General features: G+C 47.1%; 7 protein-coding genes across 7 annotated transcripts; 4 read left to right on the forward strand and 3 right to left on the reverse strand.

Moving 5' to 3' along the window:
- The first annotated feature begins 393 nt into the window (after positions 1-393).
- On the forward strand, positions 394-4,341 carry F5Y00DRAFT_48651 (uncharacterized protein). Its single transcript, XM_048013719.1, has 6 exons — positions 394-535; positions 585-661; positions 707-1,292; positions 1,343-1,526; positions 1,724-4,270; positions 4,337-4,341. Exons 1-5 carry the CDS (start codon positions 533-535, stop codon positions 4,258-4,260), a joined length of 3,387 nt encoding a protein of 1,128 aa, XP_047865622.1. The 5' UTR covers positions 394-532; the 3' UTR covers positions 4,261-4,270; positions 4,337-4,341.
- On the reverse strand, positions 4,276-6,270 carry F5Y00DRAFT_48664 (amino acid permease/ SLC12A domain-containing protein). Its single transcript, XM_048013721.1, has 2 exons — positions 5,890-6,270; positions 4,276-5,828 (listed from the first exon to the last, which is right to left on the reverse strand). Exons 1-2 carry the CDS (start codon positions 6,037-6,039, stop codon positions 4,356-4,358), a joined length of 1,623 nt encoding a protein of 540 aa, XP_047865623.1. The 5' UTR covers positions 6,040-6,270; the 3' UTR covers positions 4,276-4,355.
- Positions 6,271-6,341: 71 nt separating this feature from the next.
- On the reverse strand, positions 6,342-7,938 carry F5Y00DRAFT_48653 (ubiquinone biosynthesis O-methyltransferase). Its single transcript, XM_048013720.1, has one exon. It carries the CDS (start codon positions 7,800-7,802, stop codon positions 6,858-6,860), a length of 945 nt encoding a protein of 314 aa, XP_047865624.1. The 5' UTR covers positions 7,803-7,938; the 3' UTR covers positions 6,342-6,857.
- Positions 7,939-8,244: 306 nt separating this feature from the next.
- Positions 8,245-9,738, forward strand: F5Y00DRAFT_234533 (3,4-dihydroxy-2-butanone 4-phosphate synthase). The gene is made up of 2 exons (XM_048007438.1): positions 8,245-8,715; positions 8,810-9,738. The coding sequence occupies exons 1-2, from the start codon at positions 8,652-8,654 to the stop codon at positions 9,442-9,444; spliced, it is 699 nt and encodes a 232-aa protein (XP_047865625.1). The 5' UTR covers positions 8,245-8,651; the 3' UTR covers positions 9,445-9,738.
- A 22-nt stretch (positions 9,739-9,760) lies between these two features.
- On the forward strand, positions 9,761-11,951 carry F5Y00DRAFT_48765 (MFS general substrate transporter). Its single transcript, XM_048013723.1, has 3 exons — positions 9,761-10,198; positions 10,295-10,568; positions 10,640-11,951. Exons 1-3 carry the CDS (start codon positions 10,051-10,053, stop codon positions 11,826-11,828), a joined length of 1,611 nt encoding a protein of 536 aa, XP_047865626.1. The 5' UTR covers positions 9,761-10,050; the 3' UTR covers positions 11,829-11,951.
- Positions 11,952-12,005: 54 nt separating this feature from the next.
- Positions 12,006-13,497, reverse strand: F5Y00DRAFT_48787 (uncharacterized protein). Its single transcript, XM_048013724.1, has 4 exons — positions 12,951-13,497; positions 12,640-12,892; positions 12,463-12,563; positions 12,006-12,410 (listed from the first exon to the last, which is right to left on the reverse strand). The coding sequence occupies exons 1-4, from the start codon at positions 13,225-13,227 to the stop codon at positions 12,184-12,186; spliced, it is 858 nt and encodes a 285-aa protein (XP_047865627.1). The 5' UTR covers positions 13,228-13,497; the 3' UTR covers positions 12,006-12,183.
- Positions 13,498-14,283: 786 nt separating this feature from the next.
- F5Y00DRAFT_48762 (NAD(P)-binding protein) lies at positions 14,284-15,588 on the forward strand. The gene is made up of 3 exons (XM_048013722.1): positions 14,284-14,344; positions 14,415-14,898; positions 14,981-15,588. Exons 2-3 carry the CDS (start codon positions 14,616-14,618, stop codon positions 15,397-15,399), a joined length of 702 nt encoding a protein of 233 aa, XP_047865628.1. The 5' UTR covers positions 14,284-14,344; positions 14,415-14,615; the 3' UTR covers positions 15,400-15,588.
- Positions 15,589-16,247: the final 659 nt, after the last annotated feature.

Raw genomic sequence — 16,247 nt, forward strand, 5'->3', positions numbered from 1 at the left:
AGCCTTATTATCGACAAAGAACAGGTACTATCTTCTATTCGGCTTTCGGCTCTTACTTGTATGTGCTCCGGCACACTTGGTATTAGTGAGGCTGAAATCTTCTATGTATCCAATACCCGCACAATATGAAGCCAATCTCGTTATTTGGCATATCAAGTCCAATCAACCTACTTATTTCCAAGGCTTGCTCCAGTAGCACGCTATTAGCGATAGCCAATCTCAGCCTGCATTGAAGCGCATATCCTCTACACATGTCATGTTATGAGACGTTCCAGCCTTAGGTGGTGAGAATATTCGTAGGGTTGGGCTCTTTTGGTTTTACTCTGAGATGCCCAACGAGCTTTGAGGCTGAGCTTACATCAAGGCTGCAACCCCTTTCCTACTTCGCGTCTAGCTGCCTACCCGTTAATCCGGAAACCCGGTATTTCCTAACGCATAAGGTACTTTAAGTAGCCGAATCATTTATATTCCTTACGAATACATCCATCATACCATAAATGAAACACCCAGATATGGGTGGCAAGTAATCACGATGGTTAGTGAACCAATTTCAACCAGAGGAGTTCTTACTCAGTGATATATAGCCCCTCCGGCAACTCCATCCCGACCCCAACTCGCATAACGCGAATAGTGGAATCATTGATATAGCCAGAAAAGTCGAGTAAGTTTATTTGAGTTTTGCAGCAATGTAGCTAAGACATCTAAGTATTATTGCGGTTCATGGTCTGAATCCTCGCGGTAAGAGAAGGGCCGATCATGCGTGGGATACATGGCGTTATCCTTCTGGGTCACGAGGGCGTCTCTGGCTTCGCGATGACCTCCCCCGAGACCTACCCGAATCGCGAATCTTCCTGTACGAGTATAATTCAACTGTTGTATACGGAAAAGATAGAAGCACTTTTATTGAACGAGCGAATAAACTACTGGAAGAGATAAGAATAGAAAGGAACGGCATCGGGTCCAGGCCGATCATATTTCTAGGGCACAGCATGGGTGGGCTGTTGATTAAGCAAGCGTTGATTGACGCGCACAATAACTCAAAATACACTCCGATCAAGCTTGCGACCAAAGGGTTGGTCTTCTTCGCCACGCCTCACTACGGGGGTGATGGGACGCTGGTGACCCTAGGAGATGTGGTCTGCAAGATAGCAAAGTCCTTAGGCTTTTGGAGAGGGGAGAGTGTCTTAGAGACTCTAAAACGCAAGAGCATATTCTCCGATATCATGCAAGAACAGTGGAGGCATCAGTTGGAGCAATATTACATTGTTTCATTTTGGGGAGCATTTGATAGTGTAAGTCTGTTGTCCTAAGATGACTTTATTGTGCTAAGCATCAGCCCTAGGTCGTACCAAGGTTAAGTGCACGCCTCAATCTGCCTGGTGATCGGGAGACCATAGTGGCGTTAGACGCAGATCACAGCAGGGTATGCAAGTTTGGCTTAAACCAAACTGACAACGACAATTTTAAAATAGTGCGAAGCAATATTAGAGAGCTCTATGAGATGGCAAAGGAGTCAACCCAACCTGGTAAGTTAAGCATCTTTTAATCAAGGAACACCTGATGGAAATGAATCCCCTGTATTGAAAACTGGACCAACAATATCGTCGACCGGGTTTGCTGTCTTGGAAGGCATTCTCCTATTATCAATGTGGAGGTTTACTACTCATTTCATGTCCCAGTAAACTATCACCAACGTATAGCGGCTACTAATATAGCACTTAAGGGTTACTTAAAAGCACCAAAACATTGAAAGTCCTAAAGGCACTTGACGTACTGCCATATGAAGATTGCAAGAACACGATTCCGGAGCGCCTTAGCGGTACATGTGCTTGGTTCACAGATCACCCCCAATTCCACGATTGGAGGGATAGCACAACGCCGAGTATGCTCTGGGTATCCGCGGATCCAGGATGTGGGAAATCTGTTTTAGCAAGGTATCTGGCCGATAAGGTACTCGCCAGCACGGATACAAGGACCACTTGCTACTTCTTCTTCAAGGAAGATTTAAAAGACCAAAGGAATATGACGGTCGCCATACGCTGTATTATACGACAGATTATCGATCAAAGACCTGATCTCCTCTCCAATAAAATAATCGAAATGTTCGAATCCAGAGAAACGCTTACTAGCTCTTTCTCGGGGCTCTGGGAAATTCTCGTCGAGCTGACAACATTTCAAGCCGATGGAGAAATTGTCTGTATCATGGATGCTTTCGACGAATGCGAGGAAGAGGGTCGATCTCAACTAATTGAAGTATTGAGCAAGTTATATTCACCAAATAACCTAAACGGTAGCACGGGCGTATTGAAGTTCCTTTTCACCAGTCGACCGCATTCTACTATTCGACGAGGTTTTGAACGTCTAAAAAGCCGCATCCCTACAATTCATCTAAGTGGGGAAGAGAAGGTATACGAATTTTCTCAAGATATCAGCTTGTTAATCGAGGATAATATTCGAAATCTTGACCTTGGGCTCGGACTGTCAATGAATGAAAAGGAAGCCTTGAGACAGGAGATTACCAAAGTTCCCCATCGGACATACTTATGGATATATCTCGTCTTCAACGCTATAAAGGACAACGTCGACATTACGAAAGAAGGACTACAGCAACACATTCATACCCTTCCTCAAACAGTAGAAGCCGCCTATGATAAGATTCTGTGCCGAAGCTTTGATGCAGTACAGGCTAAGCGGCTCTTAAGTATCGTGGTTGCCGCCACGCGACCGCTTTCTTTAAAGGAAATAGCAGTAGCATTGGCTGTTAAAGAAAGCCACCGAAAGAACGACGATCTTCTGCTTGAACCGGAAGATCGGTTTAAACGCACTGTCAGAGATCTGAGTGGATGTTTCATTACAATCGTGGAATCGAAGGTATACCTACTTCATCAAACCGCAATGGATTTTCTAGTCAAGAGCCAAGATCAACCAATTATAACTGCACCAACAAGCTCTCGTCTTCGATGGAAACATTCTCTGGATTTAGTGGAATCACATCGCCTTCTCGCCAAAGCCTGCATTTGGTATCTTCTCTTTGACTGTTTCAAGGCCTGTGATTGGGGTTGGGATGAGGATGATAGCGTAACAAATTTTTGTCGCCGCCTTATTAACCATTTTCCACGCAACGAATGGTTTTTCGACCTTTATCCCTTCCTCGGATATTCAACACAAAATTGGTCTACTCATTACCAGCAAGCTCGGTTTCAAAAGGACGAGCCAATCCAGAATTCTATGTTGCGCCTCTTGGATCTAAAAGAAAGTATGCTATGGTACATTATTTGGGCGTCTCTGCATAATGAATATCCACGATTCTACTCCGCACTGACGCATGCATCGTACCTTGGGCTCGAAGTGGCTGTCGGGAAGCTATTAGACAGGGGAAGTTTTGATATCGAGTCGAAAGATACGAACGATAGCCAAACACCGTTAATGTGGGCGGCTCAAGAAGGTCATGTAGTAGCGAGGCTATTACTTGATAACGGTGCTAATGTCAACTCGGAATATCTATTTGACACACCACTCATTAAGGCCGTGAGAAATAGACATGTCACTATTACGCGCCTACTACTCGAGAAAGGCGCCAATATTGAAGCAGCAGACTTTGAGGGGAAAACCCCGCTCTTCTATGCTGTTACATCGAGGAGAGGGTACGATATCCTAAGTTATAGCGATTGCATCGTACAAGTCTTGTTACAATACGGCGCAAATATTCAAGCAAGGGATATCACGGGTAGGACGCCGTTATCGTATGCCGCCGAAGAAGGCTGTGACGCTGCAGTCCGTTTACTGATCGAGAACGGCGCTGATACCGAATTAAAGGATACTCAGGGGAGAACAGCATTATCTTATGCTGCCGAAAACGGAAATACTACTACCATACGAATCTTGCTTGAACAGTGTGCTGACGCTGCATCTATGGATAAATGGCACCGGATACCATTGTACTATGCAATCAAGTGGCGACACGATGATGTTGTTCGACTGCTAATGGACAAGGATATTAGTAATATCCCAAACTATGTCAAGCAAGGGTTAATATTACATACGATGTACGGGGAACAATATAACATTACGAATTTGTTGTGTGAGGACGATGCATATAAATCTGCGTTGAGCGAGATGAACCTCTCGTTGGACTCGCCGCCTCCATCATCGGCTGCCCTAGTTAGGACCGTAACAGATGCAGTATTGTCTGTCTGCTGGTTTTTTGGTTACGAATATTGGCAACAGAATGGATCTACTCAGCCATTAGATGAGTCGTAATACGAATAGGGTAGGTGTATAAAACAGTATGTCTATTATTATATACTAAATCAAACACAAATTTCCAACTGTTTAGTTACACGAAATTCAAACTTTTAACTAAAGATGAACCTCTTGACCATAACATACCACGGAACCCCTGGCTTTTCCGAGGTACTCTCCTCCTCCGGAACCAGATAGTCTCTTCTACCACTCACGAGATCCGCCTCAGCCAACCGAACAACCCGAGTCCTCTTCACGAACTTCCAACCGAAATATAGAACTGTGAATATCGCGATCACGACGTATGAGAAGACGAAATCTACCGCTGCAAAGCCCCCGACGAAGACTTCGTACCCGGAGATGAAGACAAGAAACAGATTCAATATGACAACAAACCAAGCACCATACGGGTATAGGAAAGCCCGGTAAGGTAGCTCGTTGATGCTGCGGCCTTGTAATACCCAGGCCCGGCGTAGCCTCAGGTGCGTGACGCCTATAAAAGCCCACGCGATGAAAGTGGCAGCTCCGGAAATGCTGACCAGATAACTGAACACTTTTCCGGGAGTGGCGGCGATGTTCAGCAAGGCCAGGAGACCGAGCACGTTGGAGAAGACGATGGCGTTAGCAGGTACCCCGTTGGCTGTTGTCCGGGCGAAGAAGGCGGGTGCACGACCGTTGACCGCAAGCGCTACGAGGCTCCGCGAGGCGACGTATATGGCGCTGTTGACAGACGATAGCTGCGCGGTAATCATAACGACATTTACCAGATTCCCGCCGCCCGCCCAACCAGCGTGCACGAGAGCAACCGTCCAAGGGGACTGCGCGGACTTGCTCGTCGCCGTTAGAAGCGAACTATCATTATACGGCACGATAATTCCAGCGAAGAAGATCAAACCCAGGAAAATAATCAATATGCGCCAAAAGGTCTGTCGGATTGCCTTAGGCAAGTCTCTCTTCGGATTGCGGCTCTCGGCAGCGGTCAGGGCGAGCATCTCAGTGCCGCTGTAATAGACCGCGGCTAAGACAAAAGTCTTGCCGAAACCGTTGATCCCGTTCGCGATCGCCCCGGGGTCTCGCCAATATCGGAATCCAATGTACTCGCCACCGATAGCCCCCGTGTTGACGAGAATGGCGACGAGAAAACCGCCGACGACACATATAAGCTTCCAACACGCGAGCCAGAACTCCATCTCGCCGTAAACCACGATGCCGAGCAGCGAGGTACACTGAAAGCCGACCCAAAAGATCAATACCCAAGCATACGACGGCACGGCATCCGTCCAAAGCCCCATGATGAGCGAGATATTGTTATAATCATTGGCGATATTCGTCACCCAGGCATACCAATAATTAACCCCGAGCGCAAACGCCAGCGCCGGGTCGACAAATCGGCCGGCGAGCTCGATGAAGGCGCCTTGGATGGGGAATAGCGTCGCCATCTCGCCTAGGCTCTGCATGACGAAGAAGACGTCGATGCCGATGATGAGAAAGCAGATTAGAGCGCCGACGGGTCCGCTGTAGGCGATTGCTGAGCCGGACCCGTACCAGATACTAGCTCCTACGACGCCGCCGAAGGCGATCATTTGCTATATTTTCTTAAGTAGGTATTTACGCACAATGGAATTATAAATTATAACAGTTACTGACTAGGTGGCGGTTTTTGAGACCGCGCTGTAAGCCATCGTCGATGACATTCCCGTTACTAGCGAGAACAGATTCGCCTCCCTCTGGTCGAACTTCGTCGGGGGAAGTCGACGACTTTTCGTCGTTAGCTCCTGATGTTGAAGATGTCCCCATTATTGTATGTAGCTAGAGTGAGTAGTACTTGGATATTATAAGTCTTCCCATACGACTGGTCAAGATAAGGGTGAGGCTCGAACTGGAAGAATAAACAGAGGACTACTTCTGGGTGTGTCCATGCTGCCACAATGTATCGATCAAAGATCCGCTATAACCATCGGTAAGGGATGAGCATTCGGTATAGCCAAATCCATACTTAAACTAGCTCTTAATCAAGACAGACGCGCCAATTACTTCGAGGTTTTCTTAACTACCTAGGTATCTAGGTAGGGTAGACGTTTTGTTCCAGGTAGTATCTATAGTATCCCTGCTTACCATTGGTTGATAGTGTTACATTCGGGATGACGACATCCAACATGAGTACGTCTTATCGCGTAAGCAGTCCATAACCAGAAAAGTCTCGATAAGGACGTAGTAAGCGTTAAGATATACTCAGTTGCCAATCGGCAGAAGCGTGAGATGGGTTGTAAAAGTGTATCTAGATGTTTAGTTAATACAATATGTATTATTATGAGTTATCGGATCGAATTCGTTTGGACGGACCCCTTGGCAATATTATAGTATTGTCTTTTCCTTTGAGCAAGCAGGTAACAACACCAAATGAGCCGTATCTGCAGTTGAACGTGACAACGGGAGACTCATATCGGTATGGTGGTAGTTTGGAGGAGAATGGTGTAATCGATGTAGGTCTGGATGGCGTCTCCCATAACTGGGACTCTTATAACTAAGATTTTGGTAATTGGACGTAGTTATAGGGATAAGAGATAGTGCCGTATTTTTAAGGTCATGTAACAATTGAGACAACACCCGACTAATTATACTGTATTGGTGACCTTTCTCACGGCGAAGAAGTAGTTGCCAATCTTCTCACTACCAGTCACCTCCTTCCAGCCAAGACCAGGAACGTAAACTACGCCCATACATCTAGGCTCAGTCCATTCTGTCCTGTTTTGGAGAAAGTGTGTTTTTAATTCTTCTTCGTTGATGTACTTTTGCCAGTCATGGGTGCCTTTCGGTACTATACGAAGTAGGTCTTCCGCCACGAGATTGGTCGTCACCCAGCTAAGCCATGTCCTCGCAATAGTACTGAGAACCAACCAGCCGCCCGGTTTGACGAAGGGAGCACACCGATCGAGGAATTCGGCTGGATTCGACACGTGTTCTATGACTTCGAAGATGGACACAATATCGTAGCCGTCCTGAGGTGTACCCGGAACCGGCAGATTTTCGATAGGCGTATTTATGTAAGTTAACTTAGATTTCAAGGCAGGATCCCGCTTAGCATGTGCTTTAGCAATAGATAACACCTCGGAGCTGGGATCTATGGCCGTCACGGACGCGGTCGTAGGCAATCGGGCAGCAGACTCGGCGAATATACCACCTCCACAACCTATATCTAAGTATTTCAAGTTATTCGAAGGCGGGGGTGGATTATCGAGGGCTGAAGAGCGACATGAGCGAATGAAGTCATGGCGCAGCGGGTTCATCAAGTGGAGGATGCGGGATGGTCCCTGAGGATCCCACCACGAGGATGCGAGGGCGTTGAAGTGAGAGACCTCCTCGGGAGAAACGGTCGTGAAGGTGGAATCGGCGGAGGTAGAGTTCGGGGAAGAGTGAGAAGCCGAAGCCGAGGCCGAGGCTTTCGTGACCGAGAAGCTCCGACTTGGAGATATTATTATGCATCGAACGGGACGCGGACTGGCTGGAGAATATCGGAGTTGTCGGAGAAGCGCGGGTTTTATTTTGATACGGGGTGGCATGATTTACTGTATTTGATAACTAGCAGCTTTACCCTCGAGCAATTTTTAAAAAACTTGTCTATTTAGCCGCGGCGGATGCTGGCTGTCGTCGTGTAAGAGTAGAAGACGGGAGAAGACTGATGGCATGAAGATTGAAAAGTTCCAATTCCAAATTAGGTAAGGAGCTTACCCGGTGAGCTACACTAAAGAGCCATGCATGTGAGTACCCTTTGACGGCATGCGCCGGCTCAGCCTAGTGGAAAATCCGATCGTGTGGTACAAGGGTACCTAAGGTAGAATTTGGGATTGGCCAATGAAAATACGCGATAATGTCTAATGTGATGTAATTTCGGACCCTGAGGGACGGCGGATTAACTTGTGCCCCACAGATCTTTAATGCGCAAGCCCCTCATATGTACATACTAGTACGAAGTATGTACCTACATAGTTGAAATCCGACCCCGCCGAGGAAAGTCCCTTTAGTGTAGAAGTCCCTCGGCGAAGTCTTACCTAGCTTAGATGAGACAAACGGGTCATCAGTCAGCATTTTACAAGTTGCTCCCTCATTGTCCGGTCTGAAAATCCCGGGATGAGTAATTGCCTACCGTAATTTGTAGTCATTTCTTACTCATAAAGCTTTCTAGTTCCTTCATTGTGTAAATTACTCAAACATCGAGACTTTGTTGGCCTTTATTCCTAAAAAGCAACTTGACTCTAAACAGACAACATCTTACCTACCACTTACCACTTATACGCCATCGTTCGATCGTACATTGTGACGCAGTCCTCCAATTTATTCCCGATTTGGGATACTCTAGAGAGCCTTGGAAATTAATAACATTAAAGTACCTTATACAATCATCGCCTATCATGCCGTCTGCGCTCATCAGTCATAATAAGTTTGACGGCATACCCGAAACAATTGCCGCATTCCGTATGTGTCCTCAGTCCTAGATATCTAAGAGGATTTTCCCTGAGATCACTCTATGTCGCAGTCGACTAACGCGAACCTATTGGTATCGGTATAGGCAATGGCGAATTTATAGTCGTTATGGACGACCCGGGTCGTGAGAACGAAGGAGACTTGATCATAGCCGCCGATAGCATAACAACCGAGCAGATGGCTTTCATGGTTCGACACACGTCCGGTTTGATCTGCGCGCCTATCACACACGCCCTTACAGAATCCCTGAAACTACCGCAGATGGTAGAAAATAGCGAAGACCCTCGTGGAACCGCCTACACAATTTCCATCGATGCCGCCGATCCCTCCGTTACCACCGGCATCAGCGCCCATGATCGTGCTCTAACAGTCCGGCATCTCGCAGACCCTAAATCTACCGCCGCCAGCTTTCGGCGCCCAGGCCACGTGTTCCCCCTGCGCGCACGTCCAGGCGGTGTTAGAGCTCGGAGAGGGCATACCGAAGCCGGAGTAGACTTTTGTAGACTGGCGGGTAAGCCGGAGGTGGCGGCGATCTGCGAGATAGTCGAAGATGGGGATGAGGTGGCCGGAAGGGCTGTGCGAGAAGGCCCGGGGATGATGAGGGGTGAGGGATGCATCGCATTCGCGAGGAGATGGGGACTCAAGATCTGCACAATCGAGGATCTGGTCGACTATATAGAAAAAACCGAAGGCAAACTTGGCGCGAATGGGAGTTCGTAGTTCCTTGCCGAGACATGAGTATAAAAAAAGGTTCTGCATATAGATGGAGATACTTTACTTGGATCATACGGGGCTTATAGAGAAAACATTGGGGGTATCAAAGTCACAACTCTGAATACTACATACATTGTACTACGGAATATACTTACACTGATCTAATATCCAAGCTAAAATAAAACATGCCGAGATGTCTTGATTTCAGGATAACTCTTAGACATAAAATCTGGTATAAGATATATTAGATATAGTGAGACAAGCAGCTTCATTTCCATAGGTAAGTGGTTCAACTGTCAAAAACAATCTGGCATGTATACCTACCTGGTATGCAGACGTGAAATATAAGTCACCTATCGGGGCCCGTGTTATCCCTTAGAGAATGTAACGTATCCGGGGATAAATGGTGCAATGCCGACGTCGGCTATCTCTCCCGCAACGGTGCCCAGCCGGGGTACGGCTAGGGCTAGACACCGACATCTTTTTGTTTAATCAGTCAATTTATCTTACTACCTGCCTAATAATATTTCACTATTTCTTACATGTACATTACGTCGGATTTATTGGTAGTTTCTTTTTTAAACGCCGTTAATTATTGCATAAAGCTACTAAATGTTCGGGACAATCGTAAAGCCCCTCAAATGGTTTTACCATGAGTTCGGAATCGCCGCGATCCACGAGACCGGTCGGAATGCCTACCTTATTATCTTGGCGCGGACGTGCCGGATGTTTGCGTACGGGACCAATGCGCTGATTTTAGGTAGGTAATTTTTATATTTCTACCTATTAAACCTACCTAACGAAAGTACCTAAATAATAGTCCGGTTGTTTTAATAATATTAATATTTGTAACTAGCCATCTTCTTCTCCGCCTTGGGGATATCGGATCATCAAATTGGCCTGTTCATGACATTTACGCTGGTGGGAGATGTCGTCCTCGGAACGTTTCTTACACTCGTCGCAGACCGCGTCGGAAGACGGAAAGTCTTGCTCGGTGGCTCCGTATTGATGATACTGAGCGGTCTCATATTTGCTGTCTTTGAAAATTTCTGGATTTTGCTCCTCGCTGCGATCGTCGGTGTTATTAGTGTTACCGGTGGAGACTTTGGGCCATTTCGAAGCATCGAAGAGTTAGTAGAGTTCTTTTTTTTTGTTATGTAGGTAATTAACGATCACTAACAATTAATAATTACCTATCTAGGTCTATAATATCGCAGCTTACTACCCCTTCGACAAGAGCAGATGTATTGTCGTGGCATGTCACTACGGCACTCTTTGGCTCGTCGTTAGGAAGTGAACTATCAGGAAGAGTCCTCCGCTACCTTCAGAGTAAGGATAATTGGACCGAGGTCGACTCATACCATGCCCTCTTTTGGATATACGCCGTAATGGGCGTTGTTAACCTTGTATTGGTCCTATTTCTAACAGACGCGTGTGAACTGCAACCAGAGAAGGAAGCCTACACAGAGCTCACACAAGATGATAGCACAGACGACACCGACGTAGATCCGGGGCATTCTGAAGAGCCTTCGGAGGTGACCCCTACCCCTCAAGCATCTCGAAATTGGATTATTCGAGTCTTTAGGTGGCTATCGGATCAACTAGCTCAAATATCACCGCCAACCCGATCGGTCATGTATAAGCTCTGGTTCCTGTTGGCTGTCGACTCACTTTCAGACGGGATGGTGCCGTACTCTCTAACCAACTATTATATGGACGAAAAGTTTCATCCAGCCAAGTCAACCCTTGGTGACATTACCTCGTTCAGTTACTTTATGGGCGCCATCTCAGCGGCGTTTGCAGGTCCCCTAGCGCGAAAAATCGGATTGATTAACACAATGGTATTTACTCACACTCCATCCTCCGCCGCTGTCTTGCTCTTCCCTTTCCCGCCTTATCTCTGGATGACGGCAGGGCTTTTGCTCATCCGCGCGGGGTTGAATAATATGGACCAAGCACCGCGAGCAGCCTTCATAGCAGCAGTAGTGAAGCCCGAAGAGCGAACTGCGGTTATGGGCATCACGTCCACCGTTAGGACTCTAGCCGCTACGACGGGGCCTACAGTCACCGGAATGTTGGCTTCGAGCGACCGATTTTGGATTGCCTTCATTGTGGCAGGTAGCTGTCGTCTATCATATGACTTCGGCCTATATGCAATGTTCGTGAATATGAAACTTCACACGCATGAAAAGCCGGCCGACCCGTCTAATCAGCATGGTCCGAGACGGGTTCCTGACGAAGAGATGGAGTTGGAGAGTCTCGTTGACACGGATAGCGGAAGCGAAGAGACGCGCTCTGAGAAGTCAGAACCTGAGACGGCGACTCTTCACGTTCCTGATAGTAGTAATCAGAGAATTCGAAGCAGAAGTCCACGCCGAGCGGACATCTAGAGTTGACCCTTTGGAAAGAGAGGAAAGTCCGGCTCGGAAACCATCTCCGTTGCTATTTATGTTAAGCAGTCTACCAGTAGGCTTTGGGTAGAGTATTCTATGCAACGGTACTCTCATACATACAACCAGCTATACTTAGCCTCTTGGCGCTCACCCAACCTATCTCTAGGATAGAATCTTAGAAATCTAAGAATTTAGAAATGACAATCTAGCAATTCAAAAAAGGGGGGTATATGACTATCTATGTTAGGAGATATGAAATTTGCTTGGAGATATATCTCTCGTATGACCGACTTTTCTATGGGTATTCAAATAATAGCAAGGTTGGTTCGCAACCATCTGGGTATCAATTCGCTTAAAAGGCATTATCCGAAGTATCAATCCATCCACTAGGCCGCGGGACGAAGAGGCTCCCGTTGAATCTTTCAGACACGAAATCCCGGATCGGCTCGAACTTTCGACACGTATGTACTGCATCAGTCTTCACGTATTCACTGCCGTACCCCTTGAAATACTTTAATGGGACGACAGCTGTACTGCCCCAGCACATTATGGACTGGCGCAGTTGATCCAAGCAGTGGTCTTGTAGAGTTAGCGGTGAGGAACCCGTGAGGGGTATGAGAGAACCACAAACCGGTGTAAACGGGTCCGTGAAGGGGGGTTTCCGGATAGACGTCGCGGTGTAAGGCCTGTCTAATTTGGTTCAGGCAATGCAGCTGATGGAACATGTCGAACCTGTTTTATTCATAGTATAGTTAGCATATAGAATTCGAAATGTCTGTAGTATATGGAAATGGGGCGAACAGCTCACCCTGCCGTGTAGCCGCTCCTGTGGTGGTCCCAATACTCCGAGTATTCATCTCCCCATAATTCCTTGGCCTCGGCCTCAGAAATCGAGAAGTATCTTCCCCAAAGGAGGTTCTTCCAGGCGGCATCGACATCTGCGGTTGTACCGATGTAGGATTTATCGCCGGGCTGAGCGACGAGGAACTCATCTCCATCTGGTGCAAAGTCTACGGGTAGCTTGAACTGGACTTGCTCAAGCTCAACAGAGCCGGATGGTACTAGTTAACGAGACATTAGACAATGGCCCTAGGCGCACTATATTTTTAGATAACTTACATAGCTTCTCTTCTTGGAACCCGGTTTCGTAGCTACCATCTGCAGGATATCGGGATCTGAAGTCGACGATGGCCAATGCAGAAATTACACCCAGCAAAAACATGCCAGTCGCGATGAGAATTATGGAGAGAACTCCTTGGCTGGCATCATCTCGCACGCACTGTCGCCGTCTTCTAAATCTCGGCTGCTGTCTCCGTGGCAAGAAATAGACCGACTCGCCCTTCTCAAAGTCGTCTTCGAGTACCTCGTATATCGGGGGTAACGATGGGGTATGCATTGTCGCCAACAAACTGATTTAATCGGAAAATGAATGAATCAAGGAAATGAGAGGAAAAGAAGGACGATTATTACAAAAATACTACGGCAACTTGAGGACCGGCCTTGTCGCTAGCTAGAATATACTGCCCTGCAGTTACTGAGAATTGAAGTTAGAATAATTAGAATAAGAGAATGTGTAACTACCTCCTGTTAGTTCTACAGAGGGAAGAATTCATTCCGAGTTTGCATTTTCCTGACGACCTTCTACCGCTTCTTCTACCTACCTCGTTGGAACGTGCCCACCTCCGTGTGGCACGGATACTGGGATACTGGGATACGGATAAGATAGAAGTGAAATGAGCCTTTAGAGGCAGAGAGGGTAAATGCGAAACCGTTCAAACGAAAGGCTACCGTTTGTATGAGCTTCCGCTAAGATGTCGCACTCTTTACCCTCTACCCTGGTGGGTTGGGTTTATTAACAACCCCTTCTTATTAGGTACTAAACCAGATAAGGCAGTTGAAACCAAGCTCAGAGGGCTGAGGCTCTCGCGCCAGAGGTGTTAGTCCTCGCATCGTCGGGGATCCTGGCCAATTGGAAACAAGGTATCATGATACATTAGGTACCTAAGCTTGGACCTTCAATGCCCTGTCTAAAGATCATCTTGTATCTTGAAGATGTGTGAATACCTTATAGTTGCACTCATTTTTCTACTCCATAAATATTTCAGTATTTCACTCAGCTCGACACAGGCTATCAGCGCCTGGCTCCAATGTGGTAGCTGTTGACCCCGAACCATGCCAAGTCGGCCCATTGCCTCCTACGCCATGAGGCAGTAGGCGGGCTTACGAGATACCAGCGCTGTACTTCGTATAACAAAATGGAAAGTGTAAGACTGGATGGTAAAAAGGGGGTATATTACCCGACTTATGAGGTAGTTTTCTGATAGATGTTGTATATTTTCCGTATGCGATTCTTTATGTTAGAGGATCACAGTTGGAGCTGAAGCCTCGGCTGAAAATAGCGAACCCGCCTAAAATAATACCGTCAGTAGCTGCATATATACAGCTTCTTTTTACTCCGGAGCTGCCGCACTATTATCAAATGGCGTCATTGTAAGCTTTCTTGTACGACTTACGTTAGTATACGCAGATACGCTGATACGTTAGTATGTACATTGGCTTGATGAGTAATTGAATCGCGGTTAGGACTATTCCCCCGAGTTACCTTCCAAAATGCTCCGATGCGGCTACCTACCTACGGTTAGGTACCTACATACACCCAATATACCGGATATGAAGTCCCTTATTAAAACCACTGGCGCACGTCTGTTCGCACCACCTAAACACCTCCAACATTATTTTACTACCTACGAACTATTACAAACTACTTCAATTATTTGAGCCACCATGACGTCGACAGCTGCAGTAATCGGCAGTACAGGCCTTGTAGGCTCTCACATACTGACCACTCTCCTCGGTCTCGATGCCTTCAAGTCCGTCTATACCGTCTCTCGACGACACCCCAAAGCAGAGTCGCCTAAATTAGTCGCCGCCGTCGAAGCCGATACTACTAAATGGGCATCCCATCTTTCCTCCATTGCGCCCCCGCCATCCGTGGTTTTCTCCGCCTTGGGAACGACCAGAGCTCAAGCTGGCGGTATCGCGAACCAGTGGAAAATCGACCATGATCGTACGTTGGAACCCCTCACGTCTTTATGCGCATTCGACATAAGCACCTAAGGTAGGACTAACAATAGCTGCCAATTATCTAGTTAACGTCGAGCTCGCCAAAGCCGCGCACTCTGCCGGAGTCAAAACTTTCGTCTTCGTCTCCTCGGCCGGCACGCGCGGTTTTCTCGGCAGCGCTGCTCCCTACTCTAAGATGAAGGTCGGCGTCGAGGACGCGATTAAATCTCTTGCTTTCGACCAAGCCATCATCCTACGACCGGGCCTGATTCTCGGCCAGCGCGAAGTCGAGCACACGGGCGGGCCGCTGCTCAATACCATCGTTCGCGGCTTGGGAAAGATTACCCAAGGCGCGCAAGACTTCTGGGGTCAGGACGCCGAGGTCATCGGACGTGCTGCTGTTCGCGCTTCCGTGCTGGCCGCCGAGGGCAAGGCGCCGAGCAAATATTGGGTTCTGGAGTCGTCTGATATCGTAAAGCTCGGCCGAGACGAGTGGAAGGCTTAAGATGGATGTATAGGACGGTTATACCCTTTTGTTTCGGGATGTGGAGTCTGGCGCATGGGCGATATCTCATATCTGGGCGATGGGGAGACTGGTTTGAAGAGATAGGTAGGAAGGAAGTCAGGAAATCATGCACATATCACGAATTTTATTGCAACTAGGTACACAGCCGCGGCTCTATGTACTAAATTATTACGGCCAGCTTCTTGGTAAAAGAAAAATGCTATGCCCGTGGCTTGTCTTACTCTATGTAGTCATAATCATATAACGTCCCGACCGTCTCATTGAATGAGACTCATTCAATGAGTAGTACGATGACAAGGGGACTTCGATATAGTCTCCACAGTAAGGTGGAAGAGCTCTCCTTTCTTGTCATAGTGTCACTTGAGAATCAAAAGCACATGGGATGCCAAGTTATGATTAGCTCGATTCAATATTTCGTGCACTTGTTTGACCCGCCACGTACGTAACGGAGGATCTTATTCGATCTTGCATTGAATCTCCGCTATCTGGAGTCGAAGGAATTAGTCTAGGACTTGGGAGTTTTTCTTCATTAACATTATCCCAGCTATGCCTATTATGTAGAAGGCGTTGGTAATAACTACTTTGTACCTAATCAGCCTACATCACCTCTTTCAACAGCTCATGTTTCTCATTGGCGGTGAATTATCGAACTTGCAAACAAAGATGTTTGCTGTCATCAAACTAAGGAAACTAGCTTCTAAAACTATTACAACAATCAGGAGTCATGAGCGAATAATGTGCTGAATATATCATCTTTGTCACCGAGTAGCACCTTTTCTTAGTCACGACCAAGGATTAGGGATCAAAGGCATTTTTCCCTTTCGTAC

This window comes from Daldinia vernicosa (assembly GCF_022497035.1).
Source record: "Daldinia vernicosa strain CBS 139.73 unplaced genomic scaffold F5Y00scaffold_18, whole genome shotgun sequence".
NCBI lineage: Eukaryota > Fungi > Ascomycota > Sordariomycetes > Xylariales > Hypoxylaceae > Daldinia > Daldinia vernicosa.